The 17,546-nt window shown below is 46.2% G+C and overlaps 1 protein-coding gene across 14 annotated transcripts in view; it reads left to right on the top strand.

Moving 5' to 3' along the window:
• The window catches only part of PTPN3 (protein tyrosine phosphatase non-receptor type 3), a 141,496-nt gene that overhangs the window by 85,470 nt on the left and 38,480 nt on the right, over window positions 1-17,546 (top strand). For 7 of the 14 annotated variants that reach the window (XR_002804127.2, XR_011432557.1, XM_014735953.3 and 4 more), the window contains 7 exons: window positions 4,504-4,624; window positions 5,731-5,818; window positions 8,677-8,765; window positions 9,933-9,996; window positions 11,336-11,508; window positions 14,531-14,665; window positions 16,794-16,970. Coding sequence is in view for 11 of the 14 variants with exons in the window: in XM_014735953.3 (XP_014591439.3) it covers window positions 4,504-4,624; window positions 5,731-5,818; window positions 8,677-8,765; window positions 9,933-9,996; window positions 11,336-11,508; window positions 14,531-14,665; window positions 16,794-16,970 (847 nt within the window). In the remaining 3 variants the exon portion in view is untranslated. Of the gene's footprint in view, window positions 1-4,503; window positions 4,625-5,355; window positions 5,461-5,730; window positions 5,819-8,676; window positions 8,766-9,932; window positions 9,997-11,335; window positions 11,509-14,530; window positions 14,666-16,793; window positions 16,971-17,546 lie in introns of those variants that run through there. The other 7 variants (XM_070251281.1, XM_070251280.1, XM_070251282.1 and 4 more) reach the window with 3 other exon arrangements.

The following is a 17,546-nucleotide window of genomic DNA, read 5'->3' as shown; positions in this document are numbered from 1 at the left end:
CAGGGACTCCTGAGGGTGGCCTTGAGTCTGCCTGCTCCCCTAGCAGCAGAGAACAGAAGTGAGAGCAATGAAGAGTAAGGTGGCTGGGCCTGTGGCTTACCTGCCCACCTGCGTGATAACAGACCAGGAAGTGGAGGAGAGACTTCTACATGACCCTCCTCACTAGTAAGACAAGGCCCAGCGTTAGTCTCCCCCTGTAGCCTGCATCTCCTCTCCAGTGGGAAACCCGGAAGGGGTTGTACGGTGGGGGGCCTGGGTGGATCAGAAGGTTCCCCTCTCTCTGTGATACGTCTAGAACAGACCTGGCCATGATGCATCCATGTGGGAAATGGCACAGTCACCAGTCAGCCTGTATTCCTACTCATCTCTAGACCTCGTGGACTCCATCCCTGCCAGGCTGATCAGCTGAGGTCAGAGCGAGTTTGGTGTTCGTAACTAGAGCTCCAGGTTCGCGGGGCAGCAACACTGGGAAAGACGTAGCTTTGGGACGTGGTCAGACCCAATTTAAATCCTGGGTTCTCCATTTGCCAGTTATGTGAATCTTGGTTATCTCACCTGTAAAGTGGAAGTGACGATGATTATGACAACTCACAATATGGGATTTGGTTCAAGTAACACGCACAAAGGTGATGTGTAACTAAGAAGCCTTTATAGTTGTACCATCGCTGTTAACTGAGTCAGTGAGTGCACACACTGAAGCCGTATTACCTGGGTCTTGGCTCTTCCACTTACACCTGCGTGACCTTAAGCCTCTCCAGGGCTCAGCTTCATCTGTCAAGTGGAGATGCTAACAGTATCTACTTCTTAGGGGCCTAGGGAAGATGAAATGAGTTACTGTTTGTAAAGCTCTTAGAACAGTGCCTGGCTCGTGTTAACTCTTACTGTATTTTCATGTCAGCCGGGAAGAAAACTGTCCGAAGAACTGCCTATTGTAAACTATTTAGAGTAAAATTGAAGAAGCGAATAAAAAAATCCTAAGCTTCAGTACTCGGGTTCCCCTCTGCAGAGGACTGAAAGAATGGGAGCTAAGGAAAGTTATTAGCACCTAAAAAGTGCAGACTTGCTTCAGTAGAACGATCAGCGCGACTATCATGCTAGTAATACCACGACTTGTCAGGCAAGCCACTTTAAGTGCAAGTTCTTTATTCCTCCACCCTCGGTCAATGTATTTTTTCCATATTTCTGTGCATACATTCCTATAAGATTAATTCTTGGATATGAAATTGCTGGATCAAAGGGTATGCCTCAGTTTTATCTGATACGTTTTGCCACAGTGTCCCAAGAGGGGTGTCTCATATGCAGATAATCCCTACCAGTGGTCAGCGAATCTGCAAACCAAAAGCACATTTTCTTACTCGATGAAAAGTAAAGTGATCTGTGGGTGAAGTACCTGAAAAGACTTGATGGTGGAAGATACCAGTGGCCTGTCAAGGGTTTGTGAGGCTCAAAGAATGAAATTTTCGGAAATAAGTATTTACTCCATAACATCCTCTGAGCCTCTGCCATGTATGGGTTCTGCACCAGCCTCAGGGTGCACGGACAAAGCAAGGGGTCCACGGCCTGGTAGGGAGGAGAGGTGGACCAGGTGATGCTGGCAGTGAGGATGAGCAGAGGACGCACTCCATCCTGCTTGGTGGAGAGGGGAGGAGAGCTGGAAAAGCTTCCTAGCAATGACCCCTGAGAAAAAGCTCTAAGATCAAGTGGAAGTTGGAGGAATAGCGTGTAAAGGGTTTTCCCAGCACAACAGCTAGACAGGTTGAAATACCATCCATTTGAGTACCTGGGACGTACTCCTTCCTGCAAAATATAAAGTAGTATCAGCCAGAAGAAGGCATGGAACTTAAAAGACAAGGTATTTCCCACATAAGCACGTATTTCCTTTTCTTTCTGTATAATTAGCGTTTGCATGTATTGCCTCCGCACAAACAGAAAAGAGTGTTACTCTAGAGTTCAGGGCATGTGGTATATAGCAAGTAGATAAGAGTATAGACTGTGGTCAGAGTCTGGCTCCAAGTTACCAGCTGAGCAGCAGTGGGCAGATCCCTTCCTTGGGTCTCAGTTCCCTTTTCCATTTAGTGGTGATGAAAGCACTGCCTGTCACTGGGTTGTCAAGAGCATCTAGTGGGATGATGTCATTGAAATCAACGTGGAAACTGCCCTGTGCTTTGCAGGTGTTGGCTGTGACTGTTTAACTTTGTTTCCCCCTAGTGGTTAGCACAGGACTTTGCACAGACTAGCCAACTAAGATTTCAAGGGAAACCCAGCCTACAGGGAGGTTCATTGGTCACATGTTAAATTCAGGTGTTTGTTAGTGACTTAAGAGAGAACCCTGCTGTTCGTGTTGGCAGAAAGGCACAGGAGTTGGGACTGTTAGCTCATGTGATGGATGACCAAATCAAGATCCAGGAGAATCTCCATGAGCTAATGAAACCAAGAGAGTAAAATCGAATAGGGCTCTGCCTTGAGGCTCAAAGTCATTTGCAGCATTTGGTTGCCCTCTGGGGACGTGACCACTATTATCAGCAAATGGCCAGTGGCAGCTCAGGCCTGGTGGGCTGGTGGAATGGCGGGAGCAGTAGCTGGGGCACAGGTCATCTGGGTTCTGATCTTGACTCTGCTGAAAAATGCTCTGTGATAGGGGTAAGTCCCTTCTCTGGACCTTACTTCCTTCCCCTGTCACATAAGGAGTTGGGACAAGGTGATTCTAAGGCTTTCTCGAGCTTTCCTTGTTGGGGACCCTGTGTCAGGCCATTCAAATTGTTTCCTGTAGATGCACTATTGTAATATTTCACCATGCACAAACTCACCTTAGATGACACTTGTGCTTACATCGCATAGCCTTGACATTTCCATCCACAGCTTAGTCCCATTAGCTGGCCTTGACAGCCTGTGGTCTACCCGTGACCAGGTCTGCGTGTGTGAGTCACTTGGCTTTCTGCCCTTTTCCCCTTCCAAAGTCGAACTTGGCAGTTGTCTCTGTACATGTCAATTCCAAGCACCCACATCCCTGCACACCTACTGTGTGCCTTGCCTTGGTGCTAAACCCTAACGGTGAGTCTGACCCACTCCCAGCCCTCAAGGGACAGTGTAAGGAGGAAACCCATCTCTTATTACAGTGCTCTCAAAGAGCAGCCCTTGTGTGATGGCAGTCGAAGTTGAGCAAGGCTCGGTGAATATAAAGGAAGATACCCCTGCAACTGACCTTTCAACTTTGTGATGAAATTCACCTACGCCCCACCTGGCTCATTTCCTTTCCTTCTGAGGTTGGCCGTGGGGCATCACCGTAGCTTTCCCCAACCCCTGTCCTTCTAACAGAGGAGGAGCTGACTTAGAAATCTCCTGTGTCGAATGGGTACTCTGAAACACTCGAGAGTCCTTGGAAGCCTCCTAGTATTGAAGCAGTTGCAGGAAGAATTTAAGGCCTTTGGCAACATCAAGGTTAATATTTTTAAGAAGATGAAATAGTCTTTTTTTGTTAAGAAAGTAGAATACTAAATTAATTGCTCATCAGAGCTAGAAGTTGTCTTCCTCACTCCTGTTTTTAAACAGATGGAAAAACTAAATCTTGGAGATAGGAAGCAGGTGTCCTTGGGTACCACAAGCCAGATCCTCGGCTCCTCAACCAGGGTCCTTTTTCCCAGTCTCCCCAACAGTCCAGACACCCAATGGTTTGAGTCCTCAGGGCAGCCATATACACTTGTACAGGTTGGGCACTGCAAAACTCAGGAATACTGACATCATAGACATCAATGAATCACGTCTGCAGATGGCAGTCAAGGGTCTTGAGGGAGAGGTGCCATTTGGACTGGGGATCATCTGGGAGTACCTCTGTAAGGTCCCCCTTCCTCTTAGAGCAGATCCCCAAAGTGATTTGCCTGGCAGCCTAGCAGCTGTCTTCTGATTTCTCTAAGAGTGCTGCTTTTTTCCCCAGGACTCAGCCACCAGCCTTGCCAGGGCCAGATCCTCCCTCTCCCCACCCCGTGGCCTCTGAGCACATCCTGCTTCCCTTTCTTCCGTACTTCCCCAAATCCCAGGGAGTGGTCAGGTCAGCATGACCTCTTCTGCCCACACCCACTTTTCAGAGCAGGTTGGTCCAGTGTGACGTAACAGCCTTGGGGTACTGCAGAGGGCCTGCCCAGGACCTGGCACACAGAGCGGAGCATTTTCTGGGTGGGTGCTCTTGTTTCCCTTTATCCGGGGGTGTGAGTGCAAACTGCCATGCTGCCCATGGAGTATGAAACAGGCATGGCATTGCGACAGGACCTAGATTCCAACAGTCGTCTCCTCATGCGTCCCCGGGGACAGTGAATCAGTTGGTGCGTGTGTGGCAGCACTTAGCTGGAATGAGGGTTCAGATAATGTTGAATCCAGAAACTCAAGTTCATGTGGTGGCAGAGCTTCTCAGAAAATGTTTCCAATTAATGTTTTCATTGTGATGCTGTAGATGCTTGTACATACAGACCATACTGAAATGGCGATTTTTGCCTCCTTCTGTCTTGATAGCTCACTTTGGGGACTATAATTCTTCCATTCATCATCCGGGCTATCTCTCTGACAGTCAGTTTATACCCGATCAGAGCGATGACTTTGTGACGAAGGTGGAATCTCTCCACAAGCAGCACAGGTGAGGTGGGGGGAGGGGGCGGGGGAGGTCTACCTGGGAACTCAGGGCAGGGACTGTCCGACCTCGGGTCGCCTCTGAAGCGGTCTCTTGCTTTTGGTCAGGAATCTTTTTTTCAAGACGTTGGGGGTTTGTGACCCTTTGAGCTATTATGGTGGCAGATATATTTGGCATAACTAGCCTTTCTGTGGAGTGTAAAAAACCAGTAAGAGTTCAGGCTGACTTGCTGCATCCCATTTCAGGATGTCATTGAAATCAGTTAATTCCCGGAGGAAATGGCCCATTTTGAAATCGGATTGCCCCACAAGTTAACTCTCCCAGATAAACCTTTGAGCAGTTTGCCACATTTAATAAAATGGGCCATTCGTTGAGGTCCCGTTGAACAGACAGGCGTACGGACGTGAGTGCTGGCAGGCTGGGTGGATCCCAAGTTCTCTGTGGGGGTACTTCGAGAAGGGAGCACAGCTGCCTATGGGCAAGACCCAACTTCAACCCGTATGCTCGGTTCTGCCCTCCTCTTTTCTTGCCTCCTTTTGCTCAAAGCTGCGGTGGCAGCTGCTCAGTTCCGGTCAAATAAGGGCCACCCCAACTGAGAAGGCCAGTTCTCAAGGGACCTCACATTCCTGGGAAGGCGGTAAAAACAAAGGCCCGGCAGCCAGCGTCCCTTCTGCCAAGCCTGTATCCCAGAATTGCTCCCCCAGCAGAGGCCAGCTCCTAAAATAGTACAGTGACGTTTGGAAGTTTGAGGCAGCTGCTAAAAGGCTAGATGAAGGCAGAAGGACCTGGAGAGTACCTGTTAATTAAGCACCCTGGAATAAGCAGAACAGGAATTCCAGAAGGTGACAGTCCTCTGTGTCTGGATATTGAGAGCCCACGAAGGGAGAAGTACTATTTAACAGACGAACAGGCTAGATGAGGTCATAGTCAGTGGACAAGAAGAAAAACCTGGTTTAGGAGAATTTGGGTTAGATTGTTGAAAGTTAGTAACATAAGGCGTTTAAGAACCTTACAGAAATGTTACCCAATGTCTTAGATTTTTATTAATTTTACGAATTGGAGTTGATATCCTCCACCTATCGGGTGAACTCTGTACCTTGTCCCTTCTGTAGTGGGCTGAAACAGTCGGAAGCTGAATCTTGCTACATCAACATTGCACGGACCCTCGACTTCTACGGAGTGGAGCTGCACGGTGACAGGGTATGTGTCCTGGGCACGTGTTGATGGAAAGATTGTTTTGATTTTAACTTCTGAAAGTTGGAAGCTTCTTGATGAAACGATTTCTTTTCCAGTATAATAAACATGCCTTTTTTTTTTTTTTTTTTAGATATTTGGAAGGTTTATAAAGTTACGTTGAATTTTGTGGGTTATCTCATTGCTTTTTTCTGGTTCACTTTTGTACTTGAAAACGTTTTCCTTTTAGGGAGTCAGGAGGTTAGAAACAAGTAATGTTTGTAAGACCATTTCATATTATGGTTAAAGAGGCAAAAAAAAAAGCATTTAAGTCTGTTTTCTGAGTGATACTTCAATGAGCCAAAGTTTCTGCCACTTAATCACAATGCTGCTCCAATTAGAGCTGGTTACGCAGGTCTTTTAGATTATGGCATGATTGTCAAAGTCAAATATTTTAAATTGCTTGTAACTTTTTAAATAAAGTTGGCTAGTATCTATTATCTACTGAATATCGAGCAATTTCTCTGTGCTGGGCACAGGAGCTTATTTATTCCCGTAGTAATACCATGAGGTAAGTATAGCATTATCCCATTTTACAGTTGGAGAAACCGATACTCAGGAACTTTTCAAAGATCAGACAGCACAGATGTAGTGGCTTCAGTACATGACCCCAGTGCTGTCTAATTGGTATCTGATCTTTGAGCAGTGACACACTAATGTAACTGACTCGCATCCTATCCAAAAGGAAGGAAATACTGGTTGAACACCTACTACAGACTAGCCATTGTTCCATTTAAAGATTGTGGCCTTGTGAAATCAGTTATCTAATCATCCCATTTTTCAGGTGAGAAAACTGAGGCTCAGGGAAGTTGAGTAAACGACCAAATTTTACATCTATGTAATATTTTTGGCATTCATACAAAAACTCATTTACTTTTGTCTCACATCAGTCCCATAACTGTGACGCGAGCGAGTTATGACGTAAGTAATAAAGCAGGAAAAAAGATATCAGGTCTTACAAAATATCAACTTTGAGACTTGCCCGTTAATTTTTATTCCACTTGCAAATGTTTGGTCTGTAGTGGAATGTTGTAGAGAACTTTCTTCCGTGATGATGTGGACTTTATGTCCACCGGAGTTGATCTGTGCTCTCCCCGCCCCCAGTGCCGTCAGTGAAACAGCCCTCATGCCCTGTGAGGGTCCTGAGGCCAGATGATTACCCGCCTGGCTGATGCTCCCTGAGATATCAGAGCGTTGGGTTACCCCTGGGTATGCTGCATCAACCAAAACCCCCTAAATCTCAGTAACTTGGTACCACAAAGCTTATGCCTCGGCAGTATAGAATCTGCGACGGGTCCCAGGGAGTCTCTAGGGCGGCCCTTCTCCATGCGGTGACTTGGCAGTCTAGGCCGCTTCAGTCTTGTGGCTTCACCATCTTCACCTGGCCTGATGCTTGTCACAAGGGCAGAGGAAGCCGGAGGGTTGCCCACCAGCTCTTAAATGATTCGGCCTAGAAGAGAGACATCACTTCTGCTCATAACACATTGACCATGCCGAGTCACATGGCCCTGCCTTCTACAAGGGGAGCTGGAAAGTGTGGGGATGGGGATGGGACTTCAGTGAACGGTAGCTGTCCGGGCGCCTGGGGTTGGGGTACAAACTGAAAGACCACAGAACCAGGGGACTTGAGACCTTGGTCACTGGCCACCCAAACCATTCACTTATTTCCTTATTCTGCACTCGATTTTGATTTCATTTGCTAATTCGTCCTTCTGTCCAACGGGCTTACTATTTCCTTATATTTTGATCACAGGTATCATGTTTAAATGCACCTATGGTCTTCACCGTGCAGATTTAGTTTTGCTTACTTAAGCCTGTGATTTCAGTTGGGTGCCCAATAGTAAATATTCTCTGGACTTTCCACAGTGTCAGCACTGTTTTCTTTGGCCAGTTTCTCTGATTTCCCGCATTCACAGTGTTCATAAGTGATTTGGCTCACTGTCTCTTGAGAGGCAAAAGGGAACGAATGTTTATTAGACCGAGCACATGCCAAGTCCTGTTCTGTATCCTTTGCTTGTATTCTCTGATTTCAGCCTGATGAAAACCCTTGGAGGTGGGTTCGAGAATCCTTATTGTTCCCAAGGAAAAACTGCGGCTCAAGAGCCCAAAATAACACAGCTAGGAAGTGGGAAACTGAGGTTCCCGCTCAGTGGTCTCTGAGTCAAACCCTGCCCCTTCTTTATAATTCTGAGTATCCAGTTGGGTAAATAGGGATAATAGATGACTCAGGGGAAGGCACTGTTTTATTTTAAAATTTTATTTACTTATATTCACGTAGTTCCCAAAAGGATTTAAAACGGCTTGTATCTTCCTTCTGTGTCTTCACTGTCTGTGGCAATGCCTAGCACATAGGCTCTTAATAGACGTTGAATGTGTTGGATTTATAAGCAATATCTGTTTCTTAATTGGACTTAGAGTCAGCAGTTCTGTACTTAATTATAAGAGCTAAAGCTTTTCAGTGATAGGAGATCTGTATAAAGCTGTGCAGGAGGCGAGGCCTTTCTGATTTTAATATGATATCTAATACTAAGTGTTGAAAATGTGAAATTAGAATGTTCAGTGGTTCTGTGGAAAGAGTGGACTTGCCTGATAACTTCTAAACCGATGGATGCCAGGTGTTGCTGTCAGGCAGTTTGCATGCACTTTAGGAGAATTTGGTGCTTAGTACTAAGATCTTAAGTGTCTGTCAAGCAGGGGTTTTTGCCTGTTTCCAGTAATATTTTCTCTTTAGAGCTCGTACATGTTGCTATTTATAAAAGCGTGGGTTCTTGAGTCAGTGGAGGGCACAGTAACACACTGTGAAGCTGAGATCTTACTTCCTACAGGACCTGCACAGTTTAGATCTAATGATTGGAATTGCTTCCTCGGGCATCGCCGTGTACCGAAAATATATTTGCACGAGTTTCTATCCTTGGTAAGTGCAAACCGGTTCTAATTATTTTCTGAGTCATGCTTTAAAAATACGCTGAGCAAAGTAATGTTACGTCTAATTTTTAACTTTTGTTTCCAAAGAGGGGATGGAGACGTTCCCCGAGCTTTTAACCTCTGACCTCTGAATTTGATCCCGATTCAGTACTTGTGAAAACGCTTTTGGTCCTCGTCAGCATCCCCGCTCCTGCCCGACCTTCCTGTCACCCTGCGGTTGGGGATAGTGTATGGAAACGTGGCTCAGGTGGCACAAGGCAGGCCTTGGAGTTAAGGATCCCTCCTGGGTAGTGCATTGACCGGAATTCAGAGAGGTTCCTCTGGGCATGAGCTGAATTTTCAGTGCAGTTCCTTAGTTATTAATTGAACTTTTACAAAATGCTCAGTTCTGGTCTAAAAACTCAGGGCATCCAACAGACTTGAATCCTCGCAACTCTGAGAAAGGCAGTGCTGTCCCCACTGCCGAGGAGATTTCATGGTGGAGGGCCTCAGAGCTCAGGCTCAGCTCCTGGCCCCGAGCATTCCTGGTTGAATGGTCTCAAGCACGTCGGTGATGTCTCTGAGCCTCAGTTCCCTCATCTGAAAACTGGGTCTAATAATACATACTTTTCAGGACTGTCTGCCAGGCTTAGTTGAGAGGCTGCTTGTTAAGCTTTTAGTAGGGGACCTGGTATATAAGAAATACTCTGTTGGTGATGGCTATCATTGTGTTATTATGCAAATCCGAGAGAGGCTACTTGACACACGGCTATTAAGTAACGGAGCTGGGATGCGACCCAGGTCTGGCTGCTCTGTCCTCTTTCTGCTGCTCCACACTGCCCTCAGCTGTCTTTCCCCAGGTACACACCATCTCACGCAGAGCTGCAGTGTCACAAAAGCAGCTGACCGCGAAGAGAGCACGTTGCCCATAGTTCTTGCTATTTAAAACCTACGTCATAATCCAGTGGTCCTTATGTGATCCTCAGCGTCAGTCACCTCCTTGGTGTGTGGCTGAGGCAATGGGGCCGCCATCATTTCTCTGCTGAAGGAAACTCTGGGAAGCCGGGAGCCCCCAGGATCACAGTCACGATCACGGAGTAGAGGACACACATCAAGAGGTGTCAGCTACAACCCGGCTGATCCCCGATGTGCTTTTTTTGTATTTTATTTTTTGCAGGGTGAACATACTAAAAATTTCTTTCAAAAGGAAAAAGTTCTTTATACATCAGCGACAAAAGCAGGTGAGTTATATCTACGCTTGCTTTGTTTCTTGTGTTTTTAGCCACTTCAGCTCTTAGTTCCCCCGCGGGGAAAGGCGATGTGCCATATGTATACCGGGGAAGAAAGAGCACGGCCTATGGTGGAAAGGAAATGGATGTCAGAGGATCCAGCAGTTCTCTGTATAATTCACTCTGCCTCTCTGGTTGGGGAAGTAACTTGCTTTGGAGGTGGAGACAATGGGTTCGGGTCCTAGGTCTTCCACTTACCAGCTGGGCAGGTTAATGAACCTCCACTAGCCCAAGTTACCTTGCATACAGAAGTGCCCACTTCTTAGGGAATAATGAGGATTAAAGGAAAGCGCACTGGTCATAGCACCTGGCAGAGCCCACCACAGTGTAGCGATAAACGTCAACGAGTTCAGTTCCTTCCCTTGGTGTTTAAAATGTATGATGGCTTTGTGTGTATCTCGTAGGAGGAGTCCACAGCTCTCTAGATAACTCATTGTGGTTTTCCACATGGAGAAGAACGACTTAGCACTGAGGCTCCCGCAGCTGTTAAGTGGAGGAGCTGGAACTTGACCTGGTCATCATGAATCCGAGATGCCAGCTCGTTCCATGACGCTATGCCCTGTCTCGTTATGCTGCATATTTTTCACTTACTGTCTTGTGTCCGTTTCCCAATTTTCCAAAGATAGTATGTACTCAAAATGGCTCCACATCGCAGTGAGCTCTTAGAAATGAGAGCACTAAAGCTCGGAGCAAACTAGGACCAGAATCTGGATCTCCTGAACCTCACCCCCCCACCCCCACAGTGCAAGACTGAAGGTGGTACAAAATACACAAGATGGTAATTTAACCTGAAAATAGAGTAGGATGAAGGGAAAAGAAATAATGAGATATGAGCACTTGATTTAACTCTCTGCTTTGTGGGAAGCAAGTAGAGAAATCCAAAGTGTTATAAATGCCTCTCGTCAGATAGGTGGAAGATTATCTCTTCAGGAGATTTTCCCAGAGCTAAGTTTTCAAAGGAATGTATCAGACAGCCCTTACCTGGTGGTTCCAAATATATCCAACCTAGAAAAGTGAGAAAATTTGAAGCGAAAGTATTCACGAAGGCCCACGGATGATGATAGAGAGTAGACTCTGGTCATCTGTATCACCATGTTCAGAAAGATGGTTAACACATCCGCCTCTCGAATATGCCTCTCGAATATGCATTTAACACTGGTCTGTGGCCTGAGGCACTTGGAAGCCCGTTTTCTGTCTGTCACATCTTACCTGATGACCACTGCGTAGAATGCAGTGAGACCTCGCTCCTCTGTCCATGCAGATGACATCTCTACTGTATTTTTTCTCCCAGACAGAATCCAGGGAACATATTGTGGCCTTCAACATGTTAAATTACCGATCTTGCAAAAACTTGTGGAAATCGTGTGTCGAGCACCATTCGTTCTTTCAGGCAAAGAAGCTACTACCTCAGGAAAAGAATGTTCTGTCTCAGTACTGGACTCTGGGCTCTAGGAACTCGAAAAAGTGAGTATGCTTTAGGGACAGTATCCACACTAGACTGAGATGCAAGCGTGTCCTGATCCCCACTGGGTAGTGGACACCCTCAGTCAAGGGAGGTGGGGGGATGCCGTCACCCAGGGGCCCCAGGCGATGGGGCTGGGGCTGCTTGTGGGTCTCAGAACCGTGGTTGAGAGTCTTTCCACGGGCGGCAGTGTCTCCTTCCACACACTCAGGTACTTCTCATATTCCCATCATTCGTTTCTACCTCCTCAAATCCTTGTCCTCAGAGCTCCCAAGCAGCCAGAGTTGCCACTGCTCACACCATGTCAATAAGGGAAGCAGATGGCAGTGACTCTGAGGGCCATCGTGGTGCCCTGCATAGGGGTCCTCCTGGTTTGTTGCCGTGAAGACAGCCTCTCCTTCCTTCAGATGCTCTGTAATACTGAGTGAATGAACAGAAGTAAAGATCTCCAGAGTCAGGTGACTTTGAGATACATACACACAACAAACCTGAAATAACAGTAATAATATAGCTGGCAGTGATTGGGTCTTACTTTGTACCGTGCACATACTGAATTATGTGTAATTCTTACAACAATCCCATGTGTACTATTATTCACAGGGATGCCTTTCAGCATACTTAATGACTAGTGTAATAAAAGAAATCTATCAATTTTTAACTTTTAATTTAAAGTTTATTCTATGAACAAACTAATCATGCAGTTTATATTTTTGTGCATTTATTTGTTCTAAGATTGCCTTCTAAATACAAGCTGTAACATTGTTTATCAGATCATTCTTATAATTTCTAAATCATTTGTTTGAGAAATTGTTTTGGTGATTTTGCATTGTCGATATGGCTGTTACCAACTAAATGCTGTCCTGGCTGAGCCATTATCCGGTGTGTGGGACTGTATCAGACTATTCCATTGACTTTCTTATTATGTTGATAATCACTAGGTAACTATATAGAGCGAATAAATGTGAATTTCTGTTAGTATCAACGATAGTATTTATGGTGCCGAATGTTTTCTCAGCTTCTGAAGAGCCAAGAGCAAATGTATTTCAGAGTTTTTAGCTTAGAATGCTGCCTAGTATTTTTATACAGTCAGTAGCTCTATTACTGAACAAGTCACGAGCATAACTGGTTGGAATATCGTATTGACTTCCGTTGGACCTAATCCTTCAGGCCGGCTGAGAAGTGGCACAGTGAGCAGTTGAAAGCGTGGACTCTGTTGCTGAGGAGCCCAGGTTCAGATTCTACCTGTGTTGCTTTAGTTTTAGTTTAGTTTTTTATTTCTTCATGTGTAAAATGCAGCCAACACAGAGGCATTTGTGGGGAGGGGGATTTGGTTATCCATTGTAGCATAAAAAACTACCTCTATTTTGGTGGCTTAAAGCAACCGCCATTCTGTTATATCTCGAGATTTTTGTGGCTCAGGAATTTGGGAGGGCTCAGCCAGCTGCTGCCTCTGCTCCCTGTGGCGTAGACTCTGGGGTTTCTAAGTGATACGCGCCTGGGCTGGTCTGAGGGTCCAAGACGACTTCTCACATACCTGATGCCTTGTTGGAATGATCAGAGGGCTAGATTCACCTGGACCCCTCCCCCTCGCTGTGTGTTCCCAGGGCCTCTTCATGTGGCCTCTCCAATAGGGTAGTCAGGTTTCTTACAGAGAGGCTCAGGACTCTGAGGGCCTAGGGCAGAAGTGGCCGCTCATCCTAAAAACTAGGTCCAGAACCGGCACAGCTGTCCTTGGTCAAAACAGTCACAGGCTGGGCTGGATTCAAGAGTCAAAGAACCTTGTAGCCATCTTTAATTCACCACTGGAGGTCACTTGGGATGTTGGAGGGGTTTCAGTGGCACAGGTCAGCGGCTCTTGACTACCCATACCAGCTTCAGCGTACTGGCAAATTTCCGCCCTCATTATCTCCATTTTATAGGTGAGAAACCTGAGGCTTTGAGGGGTATGTGACCTGCCAGACCCCCTAGAGATACATCTACGTATTTGTGTGTTGGGCCCCCTGAGAAGTTCCACGTAAAAGAAACTTGTTCAGTATTTTCCAAGACTATGGGACAATGGAACACTTTTTTCCAAGAGTACCTATTAATAACCTGTGACACATACTTTGGGGAGCTGCTACATTAAACCTTTGAATCACCTGGCTTGCTGCCCTCGTTCTGACTCTGTGCTCTCCATCAATGGTAGCTTGGTTTCTGATGTAGATTCTCCTAGCAATGCTGCCATGAGCGTTTTGATCAGGGGGACAACAGCATTACTGTAAATTAGTACGTTGGCATTCTAGCGGGTGTTTCATGCTGTTTATGTTCTTTTGTTTTTTGTTCTGTTGTGTTTTTGTTGGTTTTAGGCTGCAAGGAAATGTGTCGAATGTTTTAATAAGACCTTAAAACACTGTTTACAAGTTAGAAATGCCACAAGTGACTGTCCCTTAAACCAGCTTCAAACTCCATTCTCTTAAATAATTCATTCTCTAGATAGCTAAGATTTAAATTCTCTAGGTATAAATAAAATTCAAAAGTAACCTTTCAGGGTGGCAAATTCAAAGAATATGGCCTGGAACACTAAGCATATTCTCCAGCCTTCTCTCAAAGAGTTATCAGAGATTTGCAGCGATGGCTTCTGCTGGTAGGATAACGAGCACCTGGAAGGATGGGTAATGTTCGTACTCATGCCATGTGAGCAAAGTGAGAATTCCTTGAAGTGACTTGAACTGTATTTCTATGTTATCCTGAAATTCCTTCTCATCTGGCCAGGTTTGGTCATATTCTTATATTGATTGCTTGTAGAAGTAAGGACAAGAAAATATTTTCACCCGAAGAGAAGAAATAACATAAGAAAAAGCCAGGACAGAAAGGAGTTGCTTTTGACCATGTCCGCCTATTCCTCGTAACCTTGGCTGGTGTCATCAAGGTGTCAACCAATCACCCATCAGGGTGGGAGCGTGTGTAGACTGTTTCACTTACGCTGTAATTTCTTTCTTGTTGAACACGTCCGTGTAGAAAATGAACCTGCGTCTGGTTTTTCAGGTCTGTAAATAACCAGTGTTGCAAAAAAGTGATTGGAGGGATGGTCTGGAACCCAGCCATGCGGAGATCTTTATCGGTGGAGCATTTAGAAACCAAGAGTCTACCTTCTCGGTCCCCTCCCATTACTCCCAACTGGTACGTCCTCCTTTTTTTGCACTACCCACCAGTAAACACTTTTCTCTTTCAAAAAATAAAAAGCTTCATAAATTCCTAAATACATACAGATGGCCTGCAATCAGAGTTTACATTTGCAGGTTAGCCTATTGCACAAGTAACAGTTCTCATGAAATGTACAAGTCGAGCTAAACATTGGTCCTTTGTGTATAATGCTTTGATGGTCTTTTTTTTCTGAGTTATTTGGTCTAAATAAGTTTGCGAACAGCAGACTGGTGAAATGCTCCTCTTGGAATTCCAGTACGCGTTAACATATTAACGTTCTGAGAAGTCCTGCGGTAAAGAAGCACATGTAATTTTATTGAACTGTTTCCCATTAACATCACACAAAATAAACTTTGGGAAAACCTAATGAAGGTATGTGACAGAACCGCTGTAAGACGTGTGACCCTTAGCCACAGCAGCAAGTGCACATCAGGAAACAGCCTGCCGCCTTTTGAGATGAAGGACTCGGCTAAAAGGGAAGGAGGTGGCTGTTTGGCAGGGTGGGAAGAGCCCTGGGTTTGTAGCTGGAAGACCCAGACTCAGGTTTTGGCTCTTCTGTTAATCAATTTCTTTACCTCTCTGGTCTCAGTCTCCCCATCCGTAAAAAGGGTTATAAAAATTGCCACAAATGAAATAATGTACCAGTGTAAGCTATAAAAAGAAAAAGTCAGGTGGAATTATCATACTATTTTATTAGAATGTTCCCCAAAGACATCAGGCAATTTTTGTGAACATCTCCAAAACAGCCAGGCGTCATCAGCAGAAGGGAAAACCGAGCTGGAAACATTGCCCCAGCTCCACGCTAGGGAAAGACTAGGACTTTCTGTTTATTTCATGAAAGATGGGGTAGGTCTGTAAATTCCGAGGACGGATCTACTGGGGACGAAGGGACAGTGTGACGGGCAACAAGAAGGAGGTGTTGTGCAGGGCAGCTGGGTAAGGACCCTCCATGGGGCGCAGTGCTCTGGGCAGGGATGATGGTATTCAGTGTTACAAATCATAACACGACTGAGTAGATCTGTTTCTTGGTTTCCAAGATTTAAGCACCTCATCCTAAAGCAGTCAATTTGTGCTACAAAGTAGCAGCTTAGTTTATCTGAAAATCTTCGGCAGCGAGGCCAGGGCCCCAGAGCAGAGGCCCAGGACAGCATCCAGGAGAACAGCAGGGGGGATGTTGCCACACCCGGGGCCTGGAGCTCTTCCTGCTATTTATAAGTCCTCTCCTGAGGAGTCACAAGGCTTTCTCCTCCACTTTGAACACAGCGTTATCGATTATCTAGGCCCAGGGGGATTGCAAAGAGTGGAGGCTCTGACTTTCTCAAGGAGAGATGGCTAACGAAGGGGAAGGTGGAGAAACTGAGGGAAAATAGAACCTCGAAGGTTCAGCAGCCTGGGATCACCTGCTGCAGGAGCCAGTGCCCAGGGGCTGCACCTGCATCCCGAGAACATTGTCTCATCTGATTCATTCTCAGGAGCAGGAAGGTCCAGCTGAGGCCCAGAGAGGTGATGTGGCTTGCATAATGTCACACAGCTACAGTTGCTATTGGAGGAACAGGCTAGGGCTTCTCTGTGCATCTAATACCACATAAAGGATCTATTTTAAAAAACAAATACTACTTCTTGGATCAGTTGAAATTCACGTGAAGAGATGTAGTTGAAATAAGGTTTGAGTTTTGCCAAAAACTGTACTTTGGCTTCTAAACCCTTTATTTCTTCTGTTCAAATGAATCAGAAAAATTGTGTGATCAGCAGTCAACGTGGCCTATTACTGATGCATTGAGAGCTTGAGTCCTCCTGAAAGAATAACTCACCTGAAATCAACACTCATCAGCTTCCCAAGGGCATGAGCGGTCTCATCTGCCTGACTGTAAAGCTGCAGGCCCCTGTTCTGGGGGCTGCACCACTGGGCTGAGAGTGTCAGGGGCCCGCGTGGCCCTTGGAGGACTCTGGTGTAGTGATGGGTTAACCCGCTCCTAATTTCCACCAGCATCAGCCACAGCATCCCCAGAAAGGTCAGGGCACGAAGTCGGAGCACTGATGGCTGACAAAGTTCTTCAGTGGAGCTTGCTGGCCACCCTTCACACGCCACCTTCCCCCCACCCAGGCGGAGCCCTCGGCTCCGGCACGAGATCCGAAAGCCACGGCACTCGTCCGCGGACAACCTCGCCAACGAGATGACCTACATCACCGAAACCGAGGATGTGTTTTACACGTACAAGGGCTCCCTGTCCCCGAAAGACAGCGACTCTGAGGTTTCTCAGAACCGGAGCCCGCACCGCAAGTAAGAAACTCGAGTTGTTCTCGTTCTGTGTGTCTGCGTGTTTTGGCTGTTGAGGCGGTCCCTTGGGCCCAGATGGCCGGTGAAGAGGGGTCAAGGGCTGGAGGCTTCCTAGGGGGCGCTCTCCGCGGGGTGAGAACCTAAGCCAGGCGCTCCCTTCCCCCACGGGAAGACAAGCTGGTGCCTGCGCTCCTGGGTTTGAGCTTCTTTTTGTCTGCCGCAAAGACCCCGCTCTCCACCTACAGTGCTTGGTAGCGCTCTGTAGCTGTCTTGAACATCTCCTCTCCTGTTCGGGAGCAAAGCGCAGTTTAAGTCATTTCATGCTCCAGAGGGGTAGACATGTTAGCCTCAGTAGTATTTCTCTGCGTTGTTGGAGTTTTACCACTGCAGGATTCCAGATCACTGGAAATATGCTTGTTTCTAGCTCTCTACAGAAAGCCTTCAGAACCACAGTGTGCCCTCAGGGTTTTTGTTTTCTTTTTGCTTTTAATGAATAGTATAAAGAAAAAGCATTTGTAGACTATCTCTGATTTTCTTTACTAGATTTTTCTCAACAATTTGCACTAAATTCTTTTATGT

The sequence above is a fragment of the Equus caballus genome, chromosome 25 (genome assembly GCF_041296265.1).
Source record: "Equus caballus isolate H_3958 breed thoroughbred chromosome 25, TB-T2T, whole genome shotgun sequence".
NCBI classification, from domain to species: domain Eukaryota; kingdom Metazoa; phylum Chordata; class Mammalia; order Perissodactyla; family Equidae; genus Equus; species Equus caballus.
Note: the sequence above shows the minus strand (reverse complement) of the source record. Positions and strands in the feature narration are given on the sequence as shown.